The sequence below is a fragment of the Chionomys nivalis genome, chromosome 18 (genome assembly GCF_950005125.1).
Source record: "Chionomys nivalis chromosome 18, mChiNiv1.1, whole genome shotgun sequence".
Lineage (NCBI taxonomy): Eukaryota > Metazoa > Chordata > Mammalia > Rodentia > Cricetidae > Chionomys > Chionomys nivalis.
In genome coordinates this window covers 23,740,511-23,762,717 of record NC_080103.1, presented here as the reverse complement: position 1 = coordinate 23,762,717, position 22,207 = coordinate 23,740,511, and the positions used below count along the sequence as shown (strand labels likewise).

General features: G+C 40.0%; 1 protein-coding gene across 2 annotated transcripts in view; it reads right to left on the bottom strand.

The window, feature by feature from the left end:
• Vav3 (vav guanine nucleotide exchange factor 3) overlaps window positions 1-22,207 on the bottom strand; it is a 317,139-nt gene that overhangs the window by 103,179 nt on the left and 191,753 nt on the right. For both annotated transcript variants that reach the window (XM_057793503.1, XM_057793504.1), the window contains exons 16-17: window positions 10,848-10,949; window positions 10,444-10,544 (exon numbers count right to left, since the gene is read on the bottom strand). In XM_057793503.1, coding sequence (XP_057649486.1) covers window positions 10,444-10,544; window positions 10,848-10,949 — 203 coding nt within the window. The remainder of the gene's footprint in view (window positions 1-10,443; window positions 10,545-10,847; window positions 10,950-22,207) is intronic.

Below are 22,207 nucleotides of genomic sequence, written 5' to 3'. Positions count from 1 at the left end.
TTCCCATTAACTGCTAATAATACTCACTTATTTTAGATACATTACACTTTGGTTTACAGACAGAAACCTGCTTTTTAAAAAGCACCTCAGTCAGGATTTAGCTCCAACACTATTTCATTTTTACTTCACATATTTATAAACAGGCACACCATCTTTTTTTAAAAAAAAAAACTATAGTTTGGTTCCTAAAACCGATTCACACTCGCCGAGTCTGGAGACGTTCAGGTGAGTAACCTGGTTGAGGGCCCAAAGGACATCAGAGTAAGAGCGCATACTGACATACTGCAGATGGAAAACTGATGGGGGTCTTTCTACTCCATTTCCTGCATCCAGCAGCATCTGACCGCGTTATAACGTCTCCAGACAGAGTCAAAACCCCTCACTACTGGGAGCCCAGGCCTGCACTTTTCCCATCTGAAATAACCTCTAAGAAACAAACTGAGGGGAAAAAAAGAATAAAAGAAGACAGAAGAGAGCAAAGGCAACCAGGATGGGGGCTCTGTAGGATTTTTCCTTAAAAGGCTGGGAGAAGCCACAGGGCCAGAGTTCACAGGGAAAGTGCCTATCAGGACACCTGCCTGCTGGAGCAGGCTGCTTCCCCAGAGCACAGCCTGGGGCAAGGAATAGGAGGAGGTCCCTTTGTGGGCTTTCACCTCTCTCTCTCTCTCTCTCTCTCTCTCTCTCTCTCTCTCTCTCTCTCTCTCTCTCTCTCTCTCTCTCTCCTTTTTTTTTCCATGTTAAAGGACAACTCCACATTAATGGGAATGGAAGCCCCAAGAGCAGAAAGTCCCCTTCCTTCTGGAAAAAAGCTAAGTTGGTCTGCCTTTGTCAATTTCAAAGCCCATCACCCCAGCTTCATAGATAACTGACTGCCTCCATTGAAGGTATCTTTGCTTGGTCTAAAATCAGCCTTTACAAAGGAGTATTCCTGGACAGAAAGGCTAGCTCTCTTCGCTTCCTCCCCTACAGAAACATTCTTCAGGAGAGAGACTATCTAAGACTTAAGAGAGCCAGCTAGGAAGGGAGAATGTGAAAGTTATCTTTTAGCCGGACTCAGAATACATTTTAATTGAACTCGGGTTTTCTGGTGTTTGGTTTGGTTTGGTTTAGTTTGACCCCCAAAGCCCCATACCGTGTGTGTGTGTGTGTGTGTGTGTGTGTGTGTGTGTGTGTGTTGGCCATGGTGGTGGTGGTGTATCCATGTGGATAAACTTACCTGTATGTGGTAAGAAACAGAGTTTGAGACCTGATGTCTCCTTCATTGTTTTCCCACTTTATTCTCTGGTCCAGGTCTCTCACTGAACCTAGAAACTGCCCTTGCAGATGGACAGGCTGACTAGCTAGCAAACTCCCAGGTCTACGTGCCTCCATCTCTCTGTGCTGGGGTTCTGTGGTGCACCGCCACACTTGGCTTTTATGTGGGTTCACGGCTATTCTACGCTCAGATGTTCATACTTGCCCACCAAGCCTTTTCCCCCGGGACCATCTCCGCAGCCCCAAAGCTTGTGTCCTTCGAGTCCCATTTCACTTGTGTGAAAAAAAAAAGCCTATTCACTCTAGTTATTTGTGGCTACTGTGAAGGGTAATGCTTCTCTGAAAAGGTCTTGGAGAGAGCAGGGATACAAGGAACACACTTAAACATGATAAAGGCTATATATAGCAAGCTGACAGCCAGCATCAAACTAAATGGAGAGAAATTCACAGTGATCCCACTGAAATCAAGAACAAGACAAGGTTGTCCACTCTCTCCATATCTATTCAATATAGTACTTGAGGTTCTAGCTAAAGCAAAAAGACAACTAAAGGAGATCAAGGGGATACAAATCAGAAAAGAAGTCAAATTCTCACCATTTGCTAATAATATGTTAGTTTACATAAGTGACGCCAAAAATTCTACAAAGGAACTTCTACAACTCATAAACACCTTCAGTAATGTAGCAGGATACAAGACTAACTCAAAAAAAAATCAGTAGTCCTCCTTTACACAGATAATAAATGGGCTGAGAAAGTAATCAGAGAAATATCACCCTTCACAATAGCCACAAACAGCATAAAATTTCTTGGAGTAACTCTAACCAAACAAATGGAAGACCTATATGACAAGAACTTTAAGTTTTTGGAGAAAGAAACTGAAGAAGATACCAGAAAATGGGAAGATTTCTAATGGTCTTGGGTAGGTAGAATTAATATAATAAAAATGAAATGTTACCAAAAGCATTCTACAGATTCAATGTGATGACTAGCAAAGTCCCAGCAAAATTCTTCACAGACCTTGAGAGAACAATAGTCAAATTCATATGGAAAAACAAAAAATGTAGGATAGCCAAAACAATCCCTGACTTCAAACTCTACTACAGAGCTATAGTACTGAAAATAGCCTGGTATTGGCATAAAAACAGGCAGGAAGAACAATGGAATCAATTCAAAGAGTCAGATATCAACCCGCACCCCTACAAATACCTGATTTTTGACAAAAGAAGCAAAAAAAATGGATGGAACTAGAGACCCTCATATTGAGTGAGGTAACCCAGACCCAGAAAGATAAATATAATACGTACTCACTCATAAGTGGTTTTTAGACATAAAGCAAAGAAAAACACAATCCCAGAGAACCTAAACAACAAAGAGGACCCTAAGAGAGATATACATGGATCTAATCTACATGGGAAGTAGAAAAAGATGAGATCTCCTGAGTAAATTGGGAGCATGGGGATCATGGGAGAAGGTAGAAGGGGATGGGGAGGAAGGGAGGAGAGAGAAGAAAAATATATAGCTCAATAAAAACAATTAAAAAGAAAAAGATCTGAGTTCTTATGTGATCATGTCATATAGTAATCTTTTGTTTTGTATTTTCATATGCTTTACATTATGTTTATATATGTGATATATGTATATATAGTATTTTCTGTTCAGAAATTCTTAGCCAGGATCCTTTGCTCATGCTTTTGAATTTTGGACAGCTGCGATAACATTTAACTTGACTGACTCCTTTATAGACATAACCTTAATTCAGGCAAACATTACTTCAAAAGCTCATTAACTGATAGTAATGCAATGGTAGCTTGAGAGGCAAAGCCAACTGCTGTACTAGTTCAGATACATCTCAAAGTAGAGGTTTAGTCTGGCTGGAAAATGGATCAACTACCAAGAAGGGCTGATCTCATTTTGTTGGGAAAGTCAATCTCATTTTGAAGCCTTCAGTCCCATCCTTTACTTTCTCTTGGTATGAATCTGAATCTACTGTGGCAGGAGGTTGTGTTGCTAGGAAATTCTGTGTGTGGGCGGAACAGTTACTACATCTTGGATAATAAGGGCTGGTTATCATCTAGTATTGGGCTAAATTCTGACCCAGAAGAATGGTTGAGAGATGAAAAAAAATCTCTTTTTCTTTCCATCTCTTTTTTCTCATGAGAACTTTCTTTAGGATAGTTACTCAATTCTTCAAGTTTCTAAAAGTTTTAATCCTCAACTTGTCCTTACCCTGCAGCCTACTTCTTAGGCTCCTATTGATCAAACTATAAAATGCTCTTACCCTTTCAGGAACCTTTCTACACAGTGACTTACAGGTCCTCAAGGGGTTTAAGCCTTGCATTCTTTCATCGTGTCTCAACTGGCTTAATGTAATTCTAAGTGGTGTAACTAAGGTGCTTGGAGCCTTTGCCGAATTCCATCTCCAACACCAGCAGAGTTCAGTGGGCATATTTGGGTATGATAAATGATTTTCAATGAAGTTTTAGGTTCCCATTCTATAATGTGCTTGTTTAAATACCAAATTCAGTCCTGTTATGTTTGTTTTTCCAGTTGGAAGTGGCTCTCAATTCACACCTTACTACACAGATTGCTTTTTCTTTTATCTGAAGTTCTATTTAAGACTAAACAAATCAACGTGCAGTAAAGACTGGCTGTCAAAAGAGGGGCCACATAAAAGCAACTACTGATGTCCTAATGGAAGGTACCTAGCCTTCATGGCTTACAGGCTATTGCCAGGATTGGCCAATGTTAGGAAGATAGTATGTGAATGCTATGCTCACGGCTCTGATCTGCAATGGGGTTTTGGGAAAGAACAGAAAGCCACAAGCCATAAATAATACATGGGGGGGATTTTGATTTCAACTTGAATCTAATCACACAACAGTTTTCAATTCTTACTTCTAACAATTACTAAGGTATCACTAAGCTGACCCAACTGTCAAGTGAAAGGTAAAATAACTACCACCCATGCATATAAAATTGCCTTGATGAATCAAGAAAGATGACTCATTTATAAAAGGATTAAGTGCCTGTACACAAAAGCAAAATCATCTCTTGGTAGTGAAATCAGAGATCAAGGCTGTTTATGTTAAATTAACATGTTAAAATGTCTGGTGGTAGAAGGCTGAACTAACATTTTACTCTTTGAGTTATACCTCCTCTTAAAATATGCAATGCTATTTATAAAAGAGCCTGTTTCTGATGCCAATTTGTGGTACAGGCTCTAGGTAACAATCTCCCAGGTTTAAGTTTTCGGATACCAAGGCAAATTCATTCCTATTAGAGCTGGCTACAGAAGGAGCAGGAGTAGCAGCTGACCTAGATAAAGGAGCAATTAAAGAGATAAGCAAATGGGGATCTGCTTCGGTTAAATATTAGAGCAGCTGAGGCTTGCATTCCTACTGAAAGAAAAGATACATTAAGCCAAAGTTGTTTGCACCAGCGATATTTGCACCCAAGGCTACTCTCTTTGTTTAATCTGGAAGATGGGGGGAAGCTATATGCTATATTGACTGCTGTCAGGGAAGGAAGGGGACTAAAGGGCTTAGTCACATGTTACAACAAGCAAGATCATAAATGACCCTGAAGTCGGCAATCTGGGATTAGCCCTTCCCCCATGGTGGACTGGGAGAAGGAAACACCACCCTAGAATTGCATCACCTCTGCAGTAACTTGCTGAGAGTCTCATATAATGGTGCTTATACCTATTCATTACTATCACTGGAAAGTTTTGGCACAAACTTCAGAGCCTGTGTGAGTGGTGATCATCAAAGCTTCTATGGTGAACATGGAGGAGTCAAGTGGAGTTCATCGAAAGGGGTAGAACAGAATTCCTTTCCTGGCCTTTATTTATGTCCGTGCAAATCCCCAGGCATTAAGATGCAAACTAACTTAACTACCCAACCTTCAACTGTGTTTCCAACTTGCACACTTTGTCATATATATATATATATATATATATATATATATATATATATATATACATGTTTTTCTTATACTTCAGGTATATTTAAAGTAATAATCTGTCATGATCATGTATTAATATGAATAGATTGTTTCATTCAAAAATGCACTGCATCTTTTTGCCAAGCAATTATTATTTCCAGGGTGAATAAAGACTCAATATATTTGAAGAATAATAGAGCGTGAAATATAAAAGATTTCTAAACCAAGAGAAGACAACATCTAAAAAACAAGGCTAACTTCCACAATCAAAGGATCTTTTCAAGCCTGGTGGTTAATGTTCAGCCACATAACTGCATTGTTGGAACTGCGTTTATATTGAAATTGTTCTATTGTGGGGAAAGTGATAACTTGATTTTCAGTGTCCTACCCTTGGACTTGGTACAAAGGGATGGATTCAAAAGATAAGAAACATATTCCCCACCTTTCCCTTCTACACCAAAGGCACATATAAGTTACAAGAAAAAGAGCGGCAGAGACAGCAATGATCCCAGGAGCGGAGTCTCAGTCTTCCACTACAATACAGCTCCCCATGTAATTGAGCTGAGGCCATGTATGTGTTTTTCACCAATGGTAGTGATAAAAAAAAATGTTTGTTTCCATGACATGCTGGTAGACACACATGGAACTGGACAGCCACATGCTTGGTGGGCGACCTGCTCTGGAGGATGTACGAAATGCCAGGCAACAGTGTATGTTCACTGAATTAAACTTTAAAACTACTAGAGATGGGGGGTGGGGATACCACCTATTACAGTACAGCCTAACCTTGGAAAACAAAATAAGTCCTACACTCCCGGTTAATTAAAGTCAATTTCACATGACCATCTAGTGATCAAGAAGATGTTAATGATTGGCAAGGAAGCTGGACAGGAGAACTGAGAAAAAGAAGGGGCTGATTTTGGATTGCTAAGGAGGAAAGAGGGAATATTCCATCTAGAGGTAGCAATAAGAGCCAAATAAAAATTCTAACAATGGAATTGACTGGATCAGGAAGTAGATTTACATGCAAGAAGCTTTTTTAGAAAACACCAGGTGTTGTGTGAGTTGGTTCATTTTCTTGCCTCTCACTAACCTGCACCAGGTGTACTGTCTGGTAATCAATGCTTAGGGCATAATTCTTTCCTTGCATAACTACCCAGAAAGGAATGTAAAAGGACTACTTAGATTATTTCGTTCTTAAAGTACAAGCCAGTGAATCACAGAATGAGGATTTCTTATTATTAGCTATCTTTATTTATTTATTTCCTTTGCCTACCAAGCATGGAACCCAAACCTGCATAAACTTCCATACTGTGTCTAAGCCTAAGATGATAGTGATCTTCAGGACCCAGGAACCTGACTCAGGCATCTGTCTATCCCTCGAGTGGCTTATCCATCCACATATCCACACACCAAGTCTTCCCTGAGGTCAAAACCTCAGCTGCATATGGTTGAGCCTAATTAGAGAGATCAGCCAGATGGCAATCATCATAAATATGATAAATGCCTTGATAAAGTTAATTATAAGATGCCGGGAAAACAGAGGTAACTGGTAGACTAAGAAAGGCCAGGCAGCAGAGTACCAGAAAGTCTTCCAAGTGGGGTAATAGCTGCGCTGAGTTTTCAAACTGAACAGAATGAGGAAGGAAAGATTAAAAGAGAAACAAAGCAGATATATGAGAAAAGTAGTTAAGGAACTATGACTAGACAGAAATCAAAGGTTGGTTGGGGAAGTTAAGGGATGGCCAAAAGAGGGGCTGAAAAACAATGCAGAACTAGGTGTGCTGTTGAGGGGAGTTTGGACAGTATTCTCTAGAAAATGGCAAGAACAGAAGTGAGTGAGGGATACAATAACAATGGATTCTGAAAGATGAGTTCAGAAAGTCTGTCTGAGGAATAAGATGAAACACAGAAAGCAGAACAGAATCAGTGAGGTTTCCATCTAAATCAACACTGCAGCAGCAGGTTCTCAGCAAGATAGGAGAAGAATGAAGAACAAACAAGCAAAGAGGGCGACGCACCAACTTACACCTGGGTTTGGGTGAGCATGTGGACAAAAAGTTAAGAAAGCATGCATCGCAAAATGGAAAGTAGCTTTTCCCCTAGGTCCTGGAGGTTACTTAACAGCAACTGGCAGATGAAATGTGAGCTGAAGATGGAGATGTCACACATTTCAGGACACATGTTATATGTAGATGGAGCCGAGACCAATCTTCATTAGATGTGGGTTACAACTTAAGTGAGAGAAATAAGTCTGATCTCTGAAGGCTGCCTATGGGATAATGGGGTGTGAGAGAGAGTTATCAAGGAGAATGGCTAATAGTTTACCATAGGAAAGAGTGAGAGAGGCGAGGCCTGTGGTGAGATAGCCAGAGTGTGCAAGGATGTGGTCATGACAGCAAAGGAGGGCTTCTGGAGCCTTCCTTTGGACCCTGGTCTACTCTATCGTGGTGTGAACCTGTGCTTCCTCACCTCCCCACTTCCTTCTGTGCATATGACCCGCTCAAGTAAAAACATCACGCTCTCCTTGCACAACTGTCCAAGGTTTATTACAATGTCACCATCCATATTCATCACGGCACCCCATCTACAAATGTACTCTGACACACACTAACCAGCCAGAATCTCCCTGGCTCTTGAGAATATAGTTAGACGGAGCTAAGCTTTGGAACTAGAAACCTCTATAAAGTGAGAATGAGTCTCAATCCACAATTGATGTATGTGGGAAAATGATTACATAAACATTTAACTTGGCCTTAAATCAACACCGCTAACTCGTTTTAAATTTGCCTGTTAGGGTAATCTTCCTCAAAGTCAAGTTCATGAAGCAGCACATTCCACTCGGTACAAAATTCCCACTCCAGTAAACCATGTCTCTATCCCCAAATGTACCCTTCCTTCCCTGAGCCTGTGTAGCCCCCGATACTGCAGAGGTCAGGGTCAATGCATTGCCGAGCGTGCCATTTCCAACTAGTGAAATCTCAACGCGAAACACGGCACGCGGGGATTTTCAGCCGAGCAGGGAAGAGAGCATGAGAGCAGGTTTCCCATAATAACGCAGCACAGTATCTATTCTACCACAGTCACGGCAGACCTAGCAGCTCAGATTGACACTCTAGCCAGAGCAGCTGCATAGACTAGTCCAAGGATGGTGAGTTTGAAGACAGAATGCAATATCTTCCAGTTTCTAGAGGGCACCTGCTGAGGGACAGGGGAGAAAAGTGCTAATGCAGTGATCACACAAAGCCCCTTCACCCTGAAGATGAGGCATCTGAATGACAAAGCCAGGTCTGAAGGAAAAGGGAAGCCTGCTATGCAGACCTTTCATTTCATACTCCCCATTAACTGGGAGAACTCAACATCACCCGCTCACCTCTTCAAAATCTGAAGCAGGAAAGGACACAAAGAGAAGAGGGGAAAGTCATGGATACGGAGAATGGGGAGACAGTGGGTCAGTGGGAGGGTTCAGAGCAGTGTCAGAGACTCAGAAGCCCGAGGGCGTGTGCTCATGTAATAGAGTCAGAGTTAAGAAAGGAACAAAACAAAAAACCTTTCCCCTGCTTTATGGTAAATTGCGAAACAGAGTTTAAAGACTGCTGCTACCTTTTACTGGATGCTATCTCTGTATCTCATTATCTGGAGCCTACCAGACGTTAGCATTCCTAATGTTCAGCTGCCTTACTTTCAACTGTTTATGAGCCTGTTTTCCTCGCTTTAAAATGAGGGGCCCTAGGTCAGAAAGCATCAAAGTACCAACTCTAAGGGCTTATATGGGGAGGGCAGGTGCAGCCATTATGAACACCTGGCCCTCATCCAGTGATTTAGGACACTGAAATCTAAAACTACCGGTCATTTGCAAGCACCCTAACCTATCATAAGCAAATAGTATGTTCACTGAAGAGTAAGACATGGAAGAGTGGAACAATAAAGCAAGGTTTTGTTGTATCAGGTTGATGGTGGGAGAATAACAGTCATAATGTATACAATACTTCTGTTTATTCCACCTCTTTGTAAACTGTCCTGACCTTCAGACTGATGAAAATGGTAACCTTAGCGGTTTCACTTCACCTCCTTCAGCGAGCAGCAGGAGCCCTCTGAGCTTACTGGCCACGGGAAGGGCTATTCTAAAAACTGAAGGCTTTCTGTAGGGTATGGCAGTACTCAGCACAGTGGGGGTACTCAGTCAAGGTCAGGATCTTTGCTAGCAGGGCTGTCCCGGCCAGGCACAGAGGATGGCACACGGGACCCTCTGAAGATGTCTACGAAGGAGCAGAAGTCAGGGCTGTGCTGTGATCGCAGCCCTCTGGTAGGGTCTCATCCTTTCTACAACTGTTCCTTTTCTGAACTCAGCCCTGCCTGAAATAAGATATTTTCTGTTCCACTCTTCTTCACATTATCCAAAATAATTCAATGTCCACCTTCTCCTCTGGGAAAATCAAAGGTTGACATGGCTACCTTTTGAACTCAAGCTGTTAAAGTTCCTTTCTTGTGTTCAAAAACTCTTCCTGATTTTTGAAAGGTCTTATTGATAAAACACAGAGGAACTCAGGGGAAAAGGACAAAGAGAAAGGAGAAGAAAGAGAAAGAATAAAGAGGCCAGAAAAGAAAGAGAAGGGAGACAGCCCAAGAGGAGCGGGGAGAGGCAAAGGCTATTGAATGCATAATTTGCAACGGGCTCATACAACAGGCATAGAGTGCTATTTTTAAAAACCAGCAGAGAATGTTTACACAAATCCAAAGGATATATGCTTTGTTTAATGTGGAAAATGATAATGTATTCAATTCATGAATTCTTGAATTAGTCTGTGTAATGTTTGCTTCTGGAACCAATAACGAAGCTGATATAAATATTTAAAAGAAAGAAAAAGTTTAAGAGCTCAAGATAGAAGAATATTTTCCTTTTCCTTTGTTTTCATTACTGTTTGCATTGGCAGGATTCAAACAATTTGGTGATATATTTGGGGGCTGAAGTAAATGAAAGGGGTGTCATGATACCATCCAAGTGTATCCAGAGGACCTCTGCTTCCAAGCACATGTAAAAGTCAAATAGATATTAAATAATTTAAAACTAAGTCATGTAGAAAAGTCACACTGATACTAAACAATTTTATAATTGTACTTATTAATGATGTGTTCAAGAAGATATGTTCCAATAAACACATATTAAGAATAAATTGGGCCTTAATTGTATCTAGCAAGTTTTATGTCCTCATTAAAAACAGACTCCCAACAATAAACATGACTTACCAATGGAATTAAGTCTGCCACAATTGTCTACTCTTCCCAAGCACTCTTTGTGTGCCCTTGCTCCACACTTAACGCATAGATAGCCTTGATAAAATGTTCCCCTGCAAGGTAAAATTGGAGAATGGTGTATTAAAACGTGCTAAATGCTGCTCACGTAAAATTGTTAGTCCAAGGAATAGGAAGAAGGGGTCACCATGCTGTCCATAGTACCGTCAGCATGGGGACAGAGGATCTCTATGAGCATCTTGAGAAAACAGAAGAGGTCAAAGGCCATCTACTGTGTCTCAAAAGGGAAAGTAACACCTCTACTTCAGAACACCTTTGAGAATAGGGCTAAACTGTGTGAAATACTTAGCAACTATCCCAGTTCACTTAGACTGGAAAAAAGGCCCGAGAAAGCTTACCTCAGGAGCATCTGACAGACTTTGCAGGACGTCACCCGGGTGAAGGTGTGCATCTTGAAGTCATGGAAATTGGAGTCTGCATAATCTGGCCTTATGTTAGATCTGTGGAAAGGGCAAAGTCACTCCCTAAACAAAGTTTCACAACAAAGTGGCAATCCAAGCGTCAAAGAGCAAAGTTCACCAAAACTGTATCGAGAAGAGATGAAACTCGAGCTAGAAGGTGAGGCAGCCGGCGTGCACTGGCTTCCAAGCCCGAAGTCTACTAGCATCAGAGCCTGTGCTGAAGCCCAGTTGTGTGGAGACCTGTGACATGGGAGAAGACTGCAATCTGACACAGCATGCCACCTTGGTCAGCCTTCTGGGAACCAGAACCAGCTGGATATCCACGTTTGGTGTCAGTTTCTTTGCATTGCCATCTCATAAAATTATAACCTAGCTGGTGATATGGAAGGTGAGGCGGAGTGCAGTGTTTCCAGATCTCATCTCTAACAAAGAGCACAGACTATATGGAGGTCACCAGAAGAGAGTGACACCATCCCCACAGAGAAGGTTGACCATCCATGTGTCAATCTGATCAGGAAAACACTTCTCCCTTAACAATCTGTTTGCTTCACAGTCCAAATAAACCTGAACAAAATCACTTCATGTTTGGAATTATACTTAGGGTGTATGTGCAGGTATCCAAACACTCTCCCTTACACCTCAAAGACATTTCAGTGCACATTTAGCATATCCCGGGGACGGAGAAAACACTTGGCATTCGTTGCTTGCTTAACTGTCACGTTAGTCCTGAATGTCTGGCATGAATAACAGCACTGGCTCACAAACAAGGAAGCAATGGCTTCCCCTAAAGTGATAGAAATGGCAACTACAGAGCTTCTACCCAGGTATGTGCTCTCAGCCACTAAAGCCACAGCGACAGAAGAAAATCAGCAATATCTACATTCGAATTGCTAGGTCTTCGCGGCTTACTGGGTGTGTTGGAAACAATCGAATACAGACATTTCTAGAGAACCGCTTGCATTGTTTTTAATCTAGAAAAATAAAATAAGCTTTAGATGGATATGAATTAGTGGTACCTCTAGAAAGATAATCTCTTCGGAGATATTACACACAAATTGAGAGACTGGAAGGTATGTTTGAGATTCTGATGAGCTAGGAATTCCCCTTTTATAGAATACAGCATCTCTCAAGCTCCCAGAGTCGCAGAGTAATGAAGCATAGCACAGGCAGGCAGTCAGGCATCAATCTCTGAGGTACCAGGAGAAGCCTTATGAAAAAACATTCACCAAGGCAATTGGAGTAGCAGGCAGTGATGCAGAAGTGTCAGAGAGGTCAGCCTTCCCATCCATCTGCTGAATAGGAGCTGCTGAAAAGGAAATCAAATCTGAGGGCCATCTGGGTGTTCTCTGCTATGTGCTTCTGGTGACCTCGCTTTTTAGGAAAATGTTCCAGTGCATGACAAAAAGTATGGCTATTTCCACTTTGGTGTGTGCATGTGTGTGTGTGTGTGTGTGCATGTGCGTGTGTGTGTGTGTGGTGTTGCTGATTAGAAATCGCAGTGCCCTTCTTCACAGAAGGATCTAGAAACAAAACTCTCACACTGACTCCAGAAAGTCAGGCACCAAAAGCTGCATCAAAACTATTTCCATAGCTGAAAACAGCTGCTTCTTCATTTTTCTCAGAGCATCAACATGATTCAGTCATATATACATTGTCAAATTTATTCTAAAGCAATGCTTGCTCTAAAGTAAAAGAAATAACATTTAAAGTCCAGAGAACTTAAAAAATTCATCCTCCTGGAGTTTTTAAATCTATTGGATAGGGAATTGTATAGACAGGTTCCCAAGCAACTGAGAACTTAACTTCATCTGTGTTCCTAGACTTGGGTGGCATGCTTTTTCTTGGATTCACTCCAAAATCTACACAGTAAACATGTATGCATATAAATACACATATGTATAAGATACATATAGGGCACACATAAGAATATGTATGCATGTTTACCAGAGTTGTGTTTGAGATATTTTTACTTAAAACTTTTATCAACTAACTGAGAATCGGCTACCTTTCCAGAAGACAAAAAGCTGAAGGGAAAATTGCAAACACACCATGGGTGGTTTTTTAAAAAAATCTTATGATTAAAAAAAAACGTGAAAATATTGTTAACAGTGGTTGCCTTAGGGAAATGAAATTTGAAGTGATAGAATAAAATGATAGGGCAAAACTGTGACTTTTTAAAAAACTAAAGCTGAATATTATTTTTTCAAACTCTCAAATCAAACATTACAGAATAAACGTTAACTCTATGACCCTGGAACTGCTAGAGAGGCACTATTGAATATAAAAGCACAGACAAGGGTAGGAATCGGAAATGAGACCACCTGGGCTTAAATCCTCACTTGCAAACCAGAACAGAGTGACCGCAGGTGAGTTGGTGAGTACAGGAGAGGAATACTAATAGAATCCACTCAGAAGCAAAGCAATGTATAGAAAGTGCTTAGGACATTGCCTGAATCAGAGCTCGTGTTCAGTGTGGACTATCACTGAGGAAGCGGTCATATCAAGTTCGCCGGACAATAGTATGGTCAGGGTATCGCTTCCTGAGTGGTGAAGTTCCACTGTTTCACAATGAAACTCTCAGAGGATCTTTCTTCTCCTAAAACTTCCTACAAAGAAGGCTGTTATTCAGTCATGTTCTTTGCACCACAAAGCCAAGTGTACTAATAATAATAACTATTATAATTTTTGTTGTTACTATTATTTATTAATATTATTTGCATCAAGGTTTCATGTATCTCAAGTTAGTCTTGGATTTGCTATGAAGATGAAGATGATCTTGAACTTCTGATCTTCCTGCCACTTTTTAACTGGGTAACAGACACATGCAACTATGCCCAACATACATGACACTAGGGATCAAACCCAGGCTTCACTCACACTTGACAAGTAGCCTTCCAACTTAGCTCTATGTCCAGCCTTGATAGAACTATTCAAATACAAGAGGGACCAGGATTACTCAATAGAAGATGTGTATGTAAAACCCCAGAGGATTTGATGAAGTCAACCACATGGTCTACAGCCTATGAGCTTGTACGATCCAAATAAAGTGATCACTGATGAACTGGAAGAGTAGAATGGATTCAGAGAGGCAAGCCAAAAACCAGGATTGTGGGTTTGGAAAGGCGCAAGGCAAGAATAGTCAGAATTGAAATTTAACCTACACCTCTAATTCACACAGCATATTGCCAAGCTCCTCATTTGTCTTCCCACATTGACTTCTTACTGGAAATTTAAGCGAATCATCCACTCACTTCATGTATAACTACCGAATAACTACCATAAAAGCTTGCTCTAAGGCTAAAAGAGAAGACAGGTCCTTCAGCCATAGCCTAGAAAGTAAAGCTGGAGACACAGATGAGCAAAGAAGCCACCAGGGGGCAAGGGACCAGAAAAGATTTTGTGTTAGAAATGACATCCCATTTCGGTAACCCAAAAGGAAAAAGTCTCTGGCTACTCCATACAGAATTCCTCACAGAGAGGTAAGAGAGGGCAGAGAAACCAGAGTCGCTGTGAGTGCTCCACAGAATGGCACTGAGAAGGAACCAAGTTAGCTCAGTAATGCAGCTACAGATACTCTTCAACAGTAAGACCATTAACTTTGGGGAATTCGGACGCAATCTCACAGATTTCTGAAAAATATGTTCCTATTTTTTTCACTTTACAATGGTTCCATTTTTAATAAACGCAAAGGCGATTAAGTGTGTGTTGAGAGAGGTGTGTTCATAGTCCTAGGGCTCTTCACACCTCTTCTGGGGTAGTCTCTTCTTACCAGGCCCCAGCACAGACCCAAGCTGAGACCTGCTTCCCTCCCATCAGCCCAGATACCTTCCCAGATCTTCGTTCCCCCAACTACTCCCTCGGGATCTTAAATGTAGCACATAAACCCATCCACACACCAATCTGACATGTCTGATCCATCCACTTCATCTCCCGACCTAGCAATTTCAGAATTACAATGTTTCCCTTTCCTTCATTTTTCCCTTTCCTGTGTTCAGTTTTCTTAACTTCTCCATTCCAGTTAGTTTATCCTTCCTTAAAACAGTAACCAAAGTCTAAAGATTCATCCTTAAAGTTACCCCCTCTGACATTCAGCCTTTACACACACACACACACACACACCTCTATTTCTGTACCAAATCCTGAGTAAGTAGGCATATTAAATGATGATGATTGTGGAGGTGGTGGTGGTGATAGGTACACAGGGTATTAGTGGCCATTTACCAGTGGAGAGGGAGACTGCAATACTTAACTGCAAGTATTATGGCCTCTACTATGTTTCTTGATACCCAATGGCAACTTAAACAGATTTGTGAGGGGTTTGCCAACTGTGTAACTTTAAAAGACATCACCGCACAACACTACAAGTTTATATTGCTGCTGTGTGCTATTTGACTGAGGACGAGACAGCCGGTGTCTCCTTTCTAACCTGTCTCTTCCTTAGTCAACAAACACTGAACCAGAAAAGTCCATCGCTAGGACTTACAAATGTTCTAAGCTGGAGAAAGTGCTTATACTCTACCGTTGTCTGCATTTGTTTTCAGAAGTCTGCCCTTTGCCACAAATATTGGAGACAAAAGCAAAACATAACAACTAAATACATTTAAGTGTTATACTTTGTGCTGGCTTATCTAGATCTCTTCTTTGTAAAAATGTCATATCCTCTTGTACAAAGTCTATAACTTCACTTACAAATACATTTTAAATAGTATAGTTACAAATATGGTAATTAAAAAGCAATGTTGTGGGTTGTGGATATAGTTCATTGGTTAATAGCATTTGTTGTTTAAGTATCAAGACCTGAATTCTGATCTCCAGACCCAGCCAAGAGCATCTCTAATGCCAACACTGATGGAAAGGAGGAGACAGGAATATGTGCTGGGGCTTGCTGGCCCGTCAGACTGTCTAAATTTTAAGAACTCCAGGTTCACTGAGAGACACTGACTCAAAGGAATAAAATAGAAAGCAATAGGGCGGGGCCTATCTGATGTCCTCTTCTGCTCATGCCCTTGTAAGTGCACATGCACACACACATATGCATATATGTCTGCGTGTACACACACAACTTTATGTTTAAAATTAACATTTTAACCATATTCTAATCATAAAATTCTCTATTAACCATAAACTTTAACTTGTAAACTACTGCAATATTAAAATAGTATTAGAACACAGAAAGCAAATACTAGCCAAAGGAAGTCATATAAAGGAGCCGTGACCATTTAGTTACATAGGAAACAATATGATAATCAAAATAAGTTAACATCTTATCTCCGGCCCTAATGGTATTACGTGTATTTAAATCTCTCCAGTGTAGGTAGTTTGACAATTATTCAAAATATATGAACTAATGACTCCATCCTAGTATACTTAAAGTGAGAGATAAAAGCAAATGTTGGTGATTCAAAAACCAAAACCCTGAATACAGTTGGCTTTGTCTACCCCCAGTCCACAGATATGTAAAATGTATGGGTAGGTATGGGTATGTTTTTTGTTCAAGTTCAGGAAAGTTACTTTCCAATTATTCTTTAAGAAGATATTGAACAATCATAATTATTCTGTTAAAATATTTTACTCTCAAAATAACAAGATGGATGTTTCTACTGGATCCTTCTATTAACCTTTACTTAACCTCGGCTACTTATGCAGCAATAAATTATTTTAAGTAATACTACTGAAACTAAGCTGTCTTCCAGGGGACGTTTTAAAAATTGTATTTTAGCTTCAGGATATTTATTTATATCTGTGACTCCTCAAAACTTTAAAAAAAAGTGCATGCTAAAACAATTCATCATATTAGTAATGAACTAAAAAGTATTGTTCATTTCAACAGATGCAAAAAAATAAATTAAACCAAGTGTATCACACATAGGGCATGGAAGTACACATATGTAAGTACAACAATCAGAAGGCTAGGGCAGGAGGACCGGGAGACCAAGAACAGCCTGGGCTACACAAAGACACCCTGCCCCCTAAAAGAGGCAACAATGAGAAGATCTTACATGCTTCTGATAAAAATGACAACAAACTAGATAATTATTACAAATAGTTCTATAATGTGATAAGGGATATCAAAAAGAAAAGAGCCAGGAGCAATGAATGGTGCATGCCTATGATCCTATTTCTCATGAAGCTCAGGCAGAGTTATCATAGGCTTAAGGTCAGCGTGGCCTACATAGCATATACCAAGCAAATCAGAGCTACATAGCTGTATTCTGTTTTCAAAAAGAGGAAAGGGGAAAGAAAGAGCATACTCGATATAAAAACATGCATATTACAATTATTATAAATTAAACAAAGTTCCTGAACTCATTATATCTCTCACTCTTTCTTTTCAAGAGTTAATCAATGCAATATGGTAAGGCAGATATGAAGGCAAGATGCTTTGAAAATACAGAGTACCCAAAATTCTCATTTGGAAATGGCATTATTGGGATGACTAGGAAAACTCAAGAAAAGAAACTAAAGACTAATGAAAAGACTAAGAAAAGGCAAAGATACCTCAAAATGACATCTCATCTGGAGAAAGCCGCGTATAAGTGTTCAGAGACACCAGCTCAAAACAGAGTAAGGCACACACAATGTCTCCATTCACACTAAGAAACACAGATTTGAGGGTAGAGTAGAGCCGTGATAGTCTGCTCTACAGGATCAGCCAAAAGGAAAGTGAGTGGCCATTGTAAATCATCTCTAAAACAAAACGGGACATTAGGAGTATAAAGATGCTGAGTAACGTGAGTAACAGTAGTGTCTTCCATCAAGGCTAAAGGGAGGTCAGGTGCAGGCAGTCTACAAGGGCCAAAGAAGACCTCATGTTTACTGGGATAGGGACTGACACACAAGATCTCTCATTCCCCACACAGCCCCGACTACAGAACACAGCAGTGAGCTGGCTGGACCATGGATCTGACTTGGTAAACTGCTTCTTATACTCTCAGAACCACTAACTAAACAGTAAAGAACATCAGAAGGGGCAAGAAAGATGGCTCAGTGGGTAAACATCTGTTGCACAAACCTGACAACTTGGGTTCAGTCCCTGGAACCCAAGGCAGAAGGAGAGCACTGGCTGAAAGTTGCCCTCGGTGTGTCCACTTTGGCATGTGCATGAGTGTGAGAGATAAAAGCAATGGTTTTAGCACTATGGCATGTGCATGAGTGTATACACACACGGACACACGTACCATAATGGTTTTAGCACTATGGCATGTGCATGAGTGTGTACACACACGGGCACACACACCATAATGGGTTTAGCTTTTAAAGATCACAAAAGTTGACTCTGGCTATCAAATCAGGGACAATTCTAAAATCTCCACTTATGAAGAAACATTCTTAATCTAAGGCTTAAAATGAGACTAATCATTTTACATCTCAAATGTATGTGATTTTTCTATAATACAAGCATACATACATACATACATACATACATACATACATACATACATAAACATAAAACACTCAGAATATCTTTAAATGTTGGTAATTCCTTTCTCTAACTGAAAATTTCCAAAACATAATCTAAATATCTAAAAATGGCCTACTCTTGAAACTGAAATTGAATCCCCTATGTCAGTAATAGATAATTACCAAAAATATATCCACATGATCTTTCAGTAAACAATGCACAGCTCTTGCTTGTTTCTTTCACAATGCATCCCCTTAACAACATGGTAGACTAATTATGCAGCTGGTTATTTTCAAGGACAAAGAAAATGAAGAAAAAAGGAAAACAATCAGGTCCTTAAAAAATTAAAAATAACAGAGTTCAGAAGGAAGTTATTCCTAAGGATTGGTAAAAGGAAGGAAGGAAAGCAAAGCAAATGTGTGAATCACAGAAAGTTTAATTTCTTATATTCCAAAGCACGCAGTCTCTTCTCTAGGGAAATGAATAAAGATGTCCAAAATACCAATAAAAAAAGATAACATTTGGCTCTGAAAAATAGTATTTTCCTATCTATTATTATATATTACATTGCTTCATTCCATTCAAAGCTGGTTTTGTAGTAATTTCAAATATACATCCATCACTGTGTTTCAGTGACATTTCAAGGAAATTATTGAATGAAATGTAAACTCAGTTAAGTCTATAATAAATTTACAGTGGAAATGTCAGATTATGGGTAATTTGGGTTATATTTCTTATAGACTTGAAATGAGGTTCTTTTTTGGCATCCAACATGTTCTTTCTATTTTTACTTTCTTAATTAAACAATCAGATCTGCTGTTCCTGAGGTCAAAGGCCAACACTCGGGAGTTGGAGAAGGAAAAGGGATCCCATTTATCGGTACCCATTGTGTCATATTGTGACTCACAATTGATGAGGACAAACAAAAATATAATGTACATTTTGATAGATTCTACTGATAAAATGATGAAAATCACTATATGTTAGATGCTGATTCTGTTATTATTTTTGACAAATATTGAGCAGAAAAATTAAAGACCTTATCAAGGTAGAGGGATATAAATGAGGACATACCCCCTGAAAAATGAATGGGAATAAAGCTTTTCTTGTAATACACATTTTAAAACTTCTCTTTGCTAACAATACAATCCGTTTGCTCGTATGGTAAACAAATGGAGGGTTTATTATGAGCCAGACACTTTAGAACTCTGGGAATACAGCAGTGAATTTATTTATCTGACACCTATAATCATGGATTTACTGTTAAGCTAGGCTACACTGCTTTGTTTCAATTCTCCCAGTAAAATACATTGTCCATTTGCCTGTCAGTGAGTCGAGAGAGGAAAACACAGAGAAGCATCTCAGTGTTCGTGTTTAAACAAGATGTCTTGCCCTCTAGGTAAGGACTGGCATCTCAGGATTCTCACTCTCTGACCCAATACACTAGTTACACAATTCAAACAGCAAAGATAACATGAATTTAAACTGTAGCAAATTATAAATTACGACTGATACGGTATTGGCTATTAAATGTGTTTGAGAAGAGTGTCGATACTGTTTTTCAGAAACCTTAAGGATCAAAAGAAGAAAATGACAGGCTTTCTAATGCTTCCCTTTAAATGTCTAAAATAATAATGCCTGAAAAAAATGTAATCAACATTTCATCCTTTACATACAAAGCCTGTTTTAATGTTGCTTCATTATTTTTAGCTTACTTTTTCAAGGGTTTCAAACATGAGCACTGAATTTCTATTTATATTATTTCCACCCTCTCCCCTGCACTCCCCCTGGGCCCACTTCTCAAGTTCACGAGCACTTCTTTAACTATTATCATCACATATGTGTGTAGATACCAGTATTGTAGAAAAAAGCTTCACTATAAACTGAGAAAAATTTCAATATATTCATTATCACTTAAGTCAAAATCAAAACTCATTTTTAAAGAGAATTTTAAAATGTTAAATCCATTTATTAAAAAATAATAATCATATATAGTAAATTGTAAAACTTACTTGATAAAATAGCCAATAATTATATTTTTAAAAGATTTAAAATGTATTTATATTTTGTGTGTGTGTGTGTGTGTGTGTGTGTGTGTGTGTGTGTGTGTGTGCGTGCAGGCAGAACTGGAGTTACAGTCAGTTGTAACCCATGTGACATGGAACCAAATATGGGTCTTTTGGGAGGGCGGGAAGCAGAGTTAACCATCGTATTACCTCTCTATCCCCAAAAGAAATGCTTTAAAAGGTTGTTAAGATTCTAGGCTTGGCAGGATAGATGGGTTATAAGATACCTGTCCCTTTGAGCTCCCTACAAGCTGAAGACAGAAGACTCATATTCAACAACTGACGACAAGACAATCTGAGCAGGACTTGGGGTCTGTGTTAGTCAGTTTCAGCACAAGAACTAGAGGTCAGTGAGGACAGGCATGAGAGGCCAGGAGGCTGTCTTGTCGTGAACATCACTGATGGGCGAGGACAGGAGTGAAACAGCAGAGATTTGTGTTAGGGTGGGATGGAAGGGACTGGGGTTCTGAGGATTGCCTTAGGCAAACATTTGTTTGGGGGGACAGATTGTGAGATGTTGACCAAAGTTTTATGGTAGATAAAAGAAGCATGAATAGGATCATTATTGAAGACCACCGTGACATATAGGAACCGAGTTAGATCTGGATAGATAACAGGGCTAGGGAAGGACATTTAACAGATTGATCAAGGTGATATGATTCATCTCAAGACACCTGTTTGGCAGTATGTCTATCCTAGTCTGTTAGTTGTTCTTGGCTGCTACAGATGTGGTGTTTTGATTAAGAATGGTCCTCTGGGCTCATATATTTGAATGTTTGGTCCCAAATTGGTAGAATTGTATGGGAAGGATCAGGAGGTCTGACCTTGTTGGCGGAGGTGTGTCACTGAGGGTAGATTTTGATGTTTCAAAGGCTCATATCATTCACAGTTAGCTCTTTCTCTGTGTCTCTAACTTATGGATCATATATAATCTCTCCACTACTGCTCCAGGGCCAGGCCTGCCTGTTTGCTCCCATGTTTGCTGTCATGACAGTATTGGATTCACCCTCTCAAGCTGTGACCAAGCCCCCTATTAAACATTTCTTCTATAAGTTGTCTTGGTCATGGTTGTCTCTTCACAGCAACAGAAAAGTAACTAAGATGAGAGGTGAATGTGAGAATCGCCGGCCAATAATCCAACCAAAGTCCAGAAAGCTTTCAGTGGTGGAGCAAGATGGAATGCACAGAAAGGGTTGAGAAAGCAAATCACCCCCATGGACAGAGCCAGTAGATGTAAAGGGGCATGAGACTCAGCAGAAACAGCAGAGAGAAGGAGAGACACACAGTGCAAATGGTGCTTTCAAATTAGGGGCAGGCAAGTTCAGCAGACACAGCCATATATAGGACAAAATAGCAATGCCCTTGCGACTGCAGGGAGCCTGGGGGACCTTGAACCTTCTGAAAGAAACTCAATATCGAACACTAGCCACCCACCCTCAAGCACGAGCTTCAGCTAACTTTTACTCTCTCTAATCCCAGAGCATCCAAACTGCTTCTTTCTAAATCTATCCTGCAAAATGTGATGGTAGCACCTTCCAAATACTTCTGAGGACAATGAATCCAAACCTGAGATGCAACTGTGACTGCAAATGATGCCTTCTTGGGACATGAAGGCAAGTTGGTATTGTGACCCATGAACCTTGGGTTTGAACTGGGCATGATATCCCAGTGAGGTTCCTACATGAACGCCAAAAAAAATAGAATCAGTAGGAAAGGGGTATTTCAAGGCAGCCTGTTTTTTATGTATGTTGTGTATGAGAGATTCAAAATGTTCACGCAAGTCAGTCCAACTCTCCATGGTGAAGTATCAGATTCATCCACTACTCCAG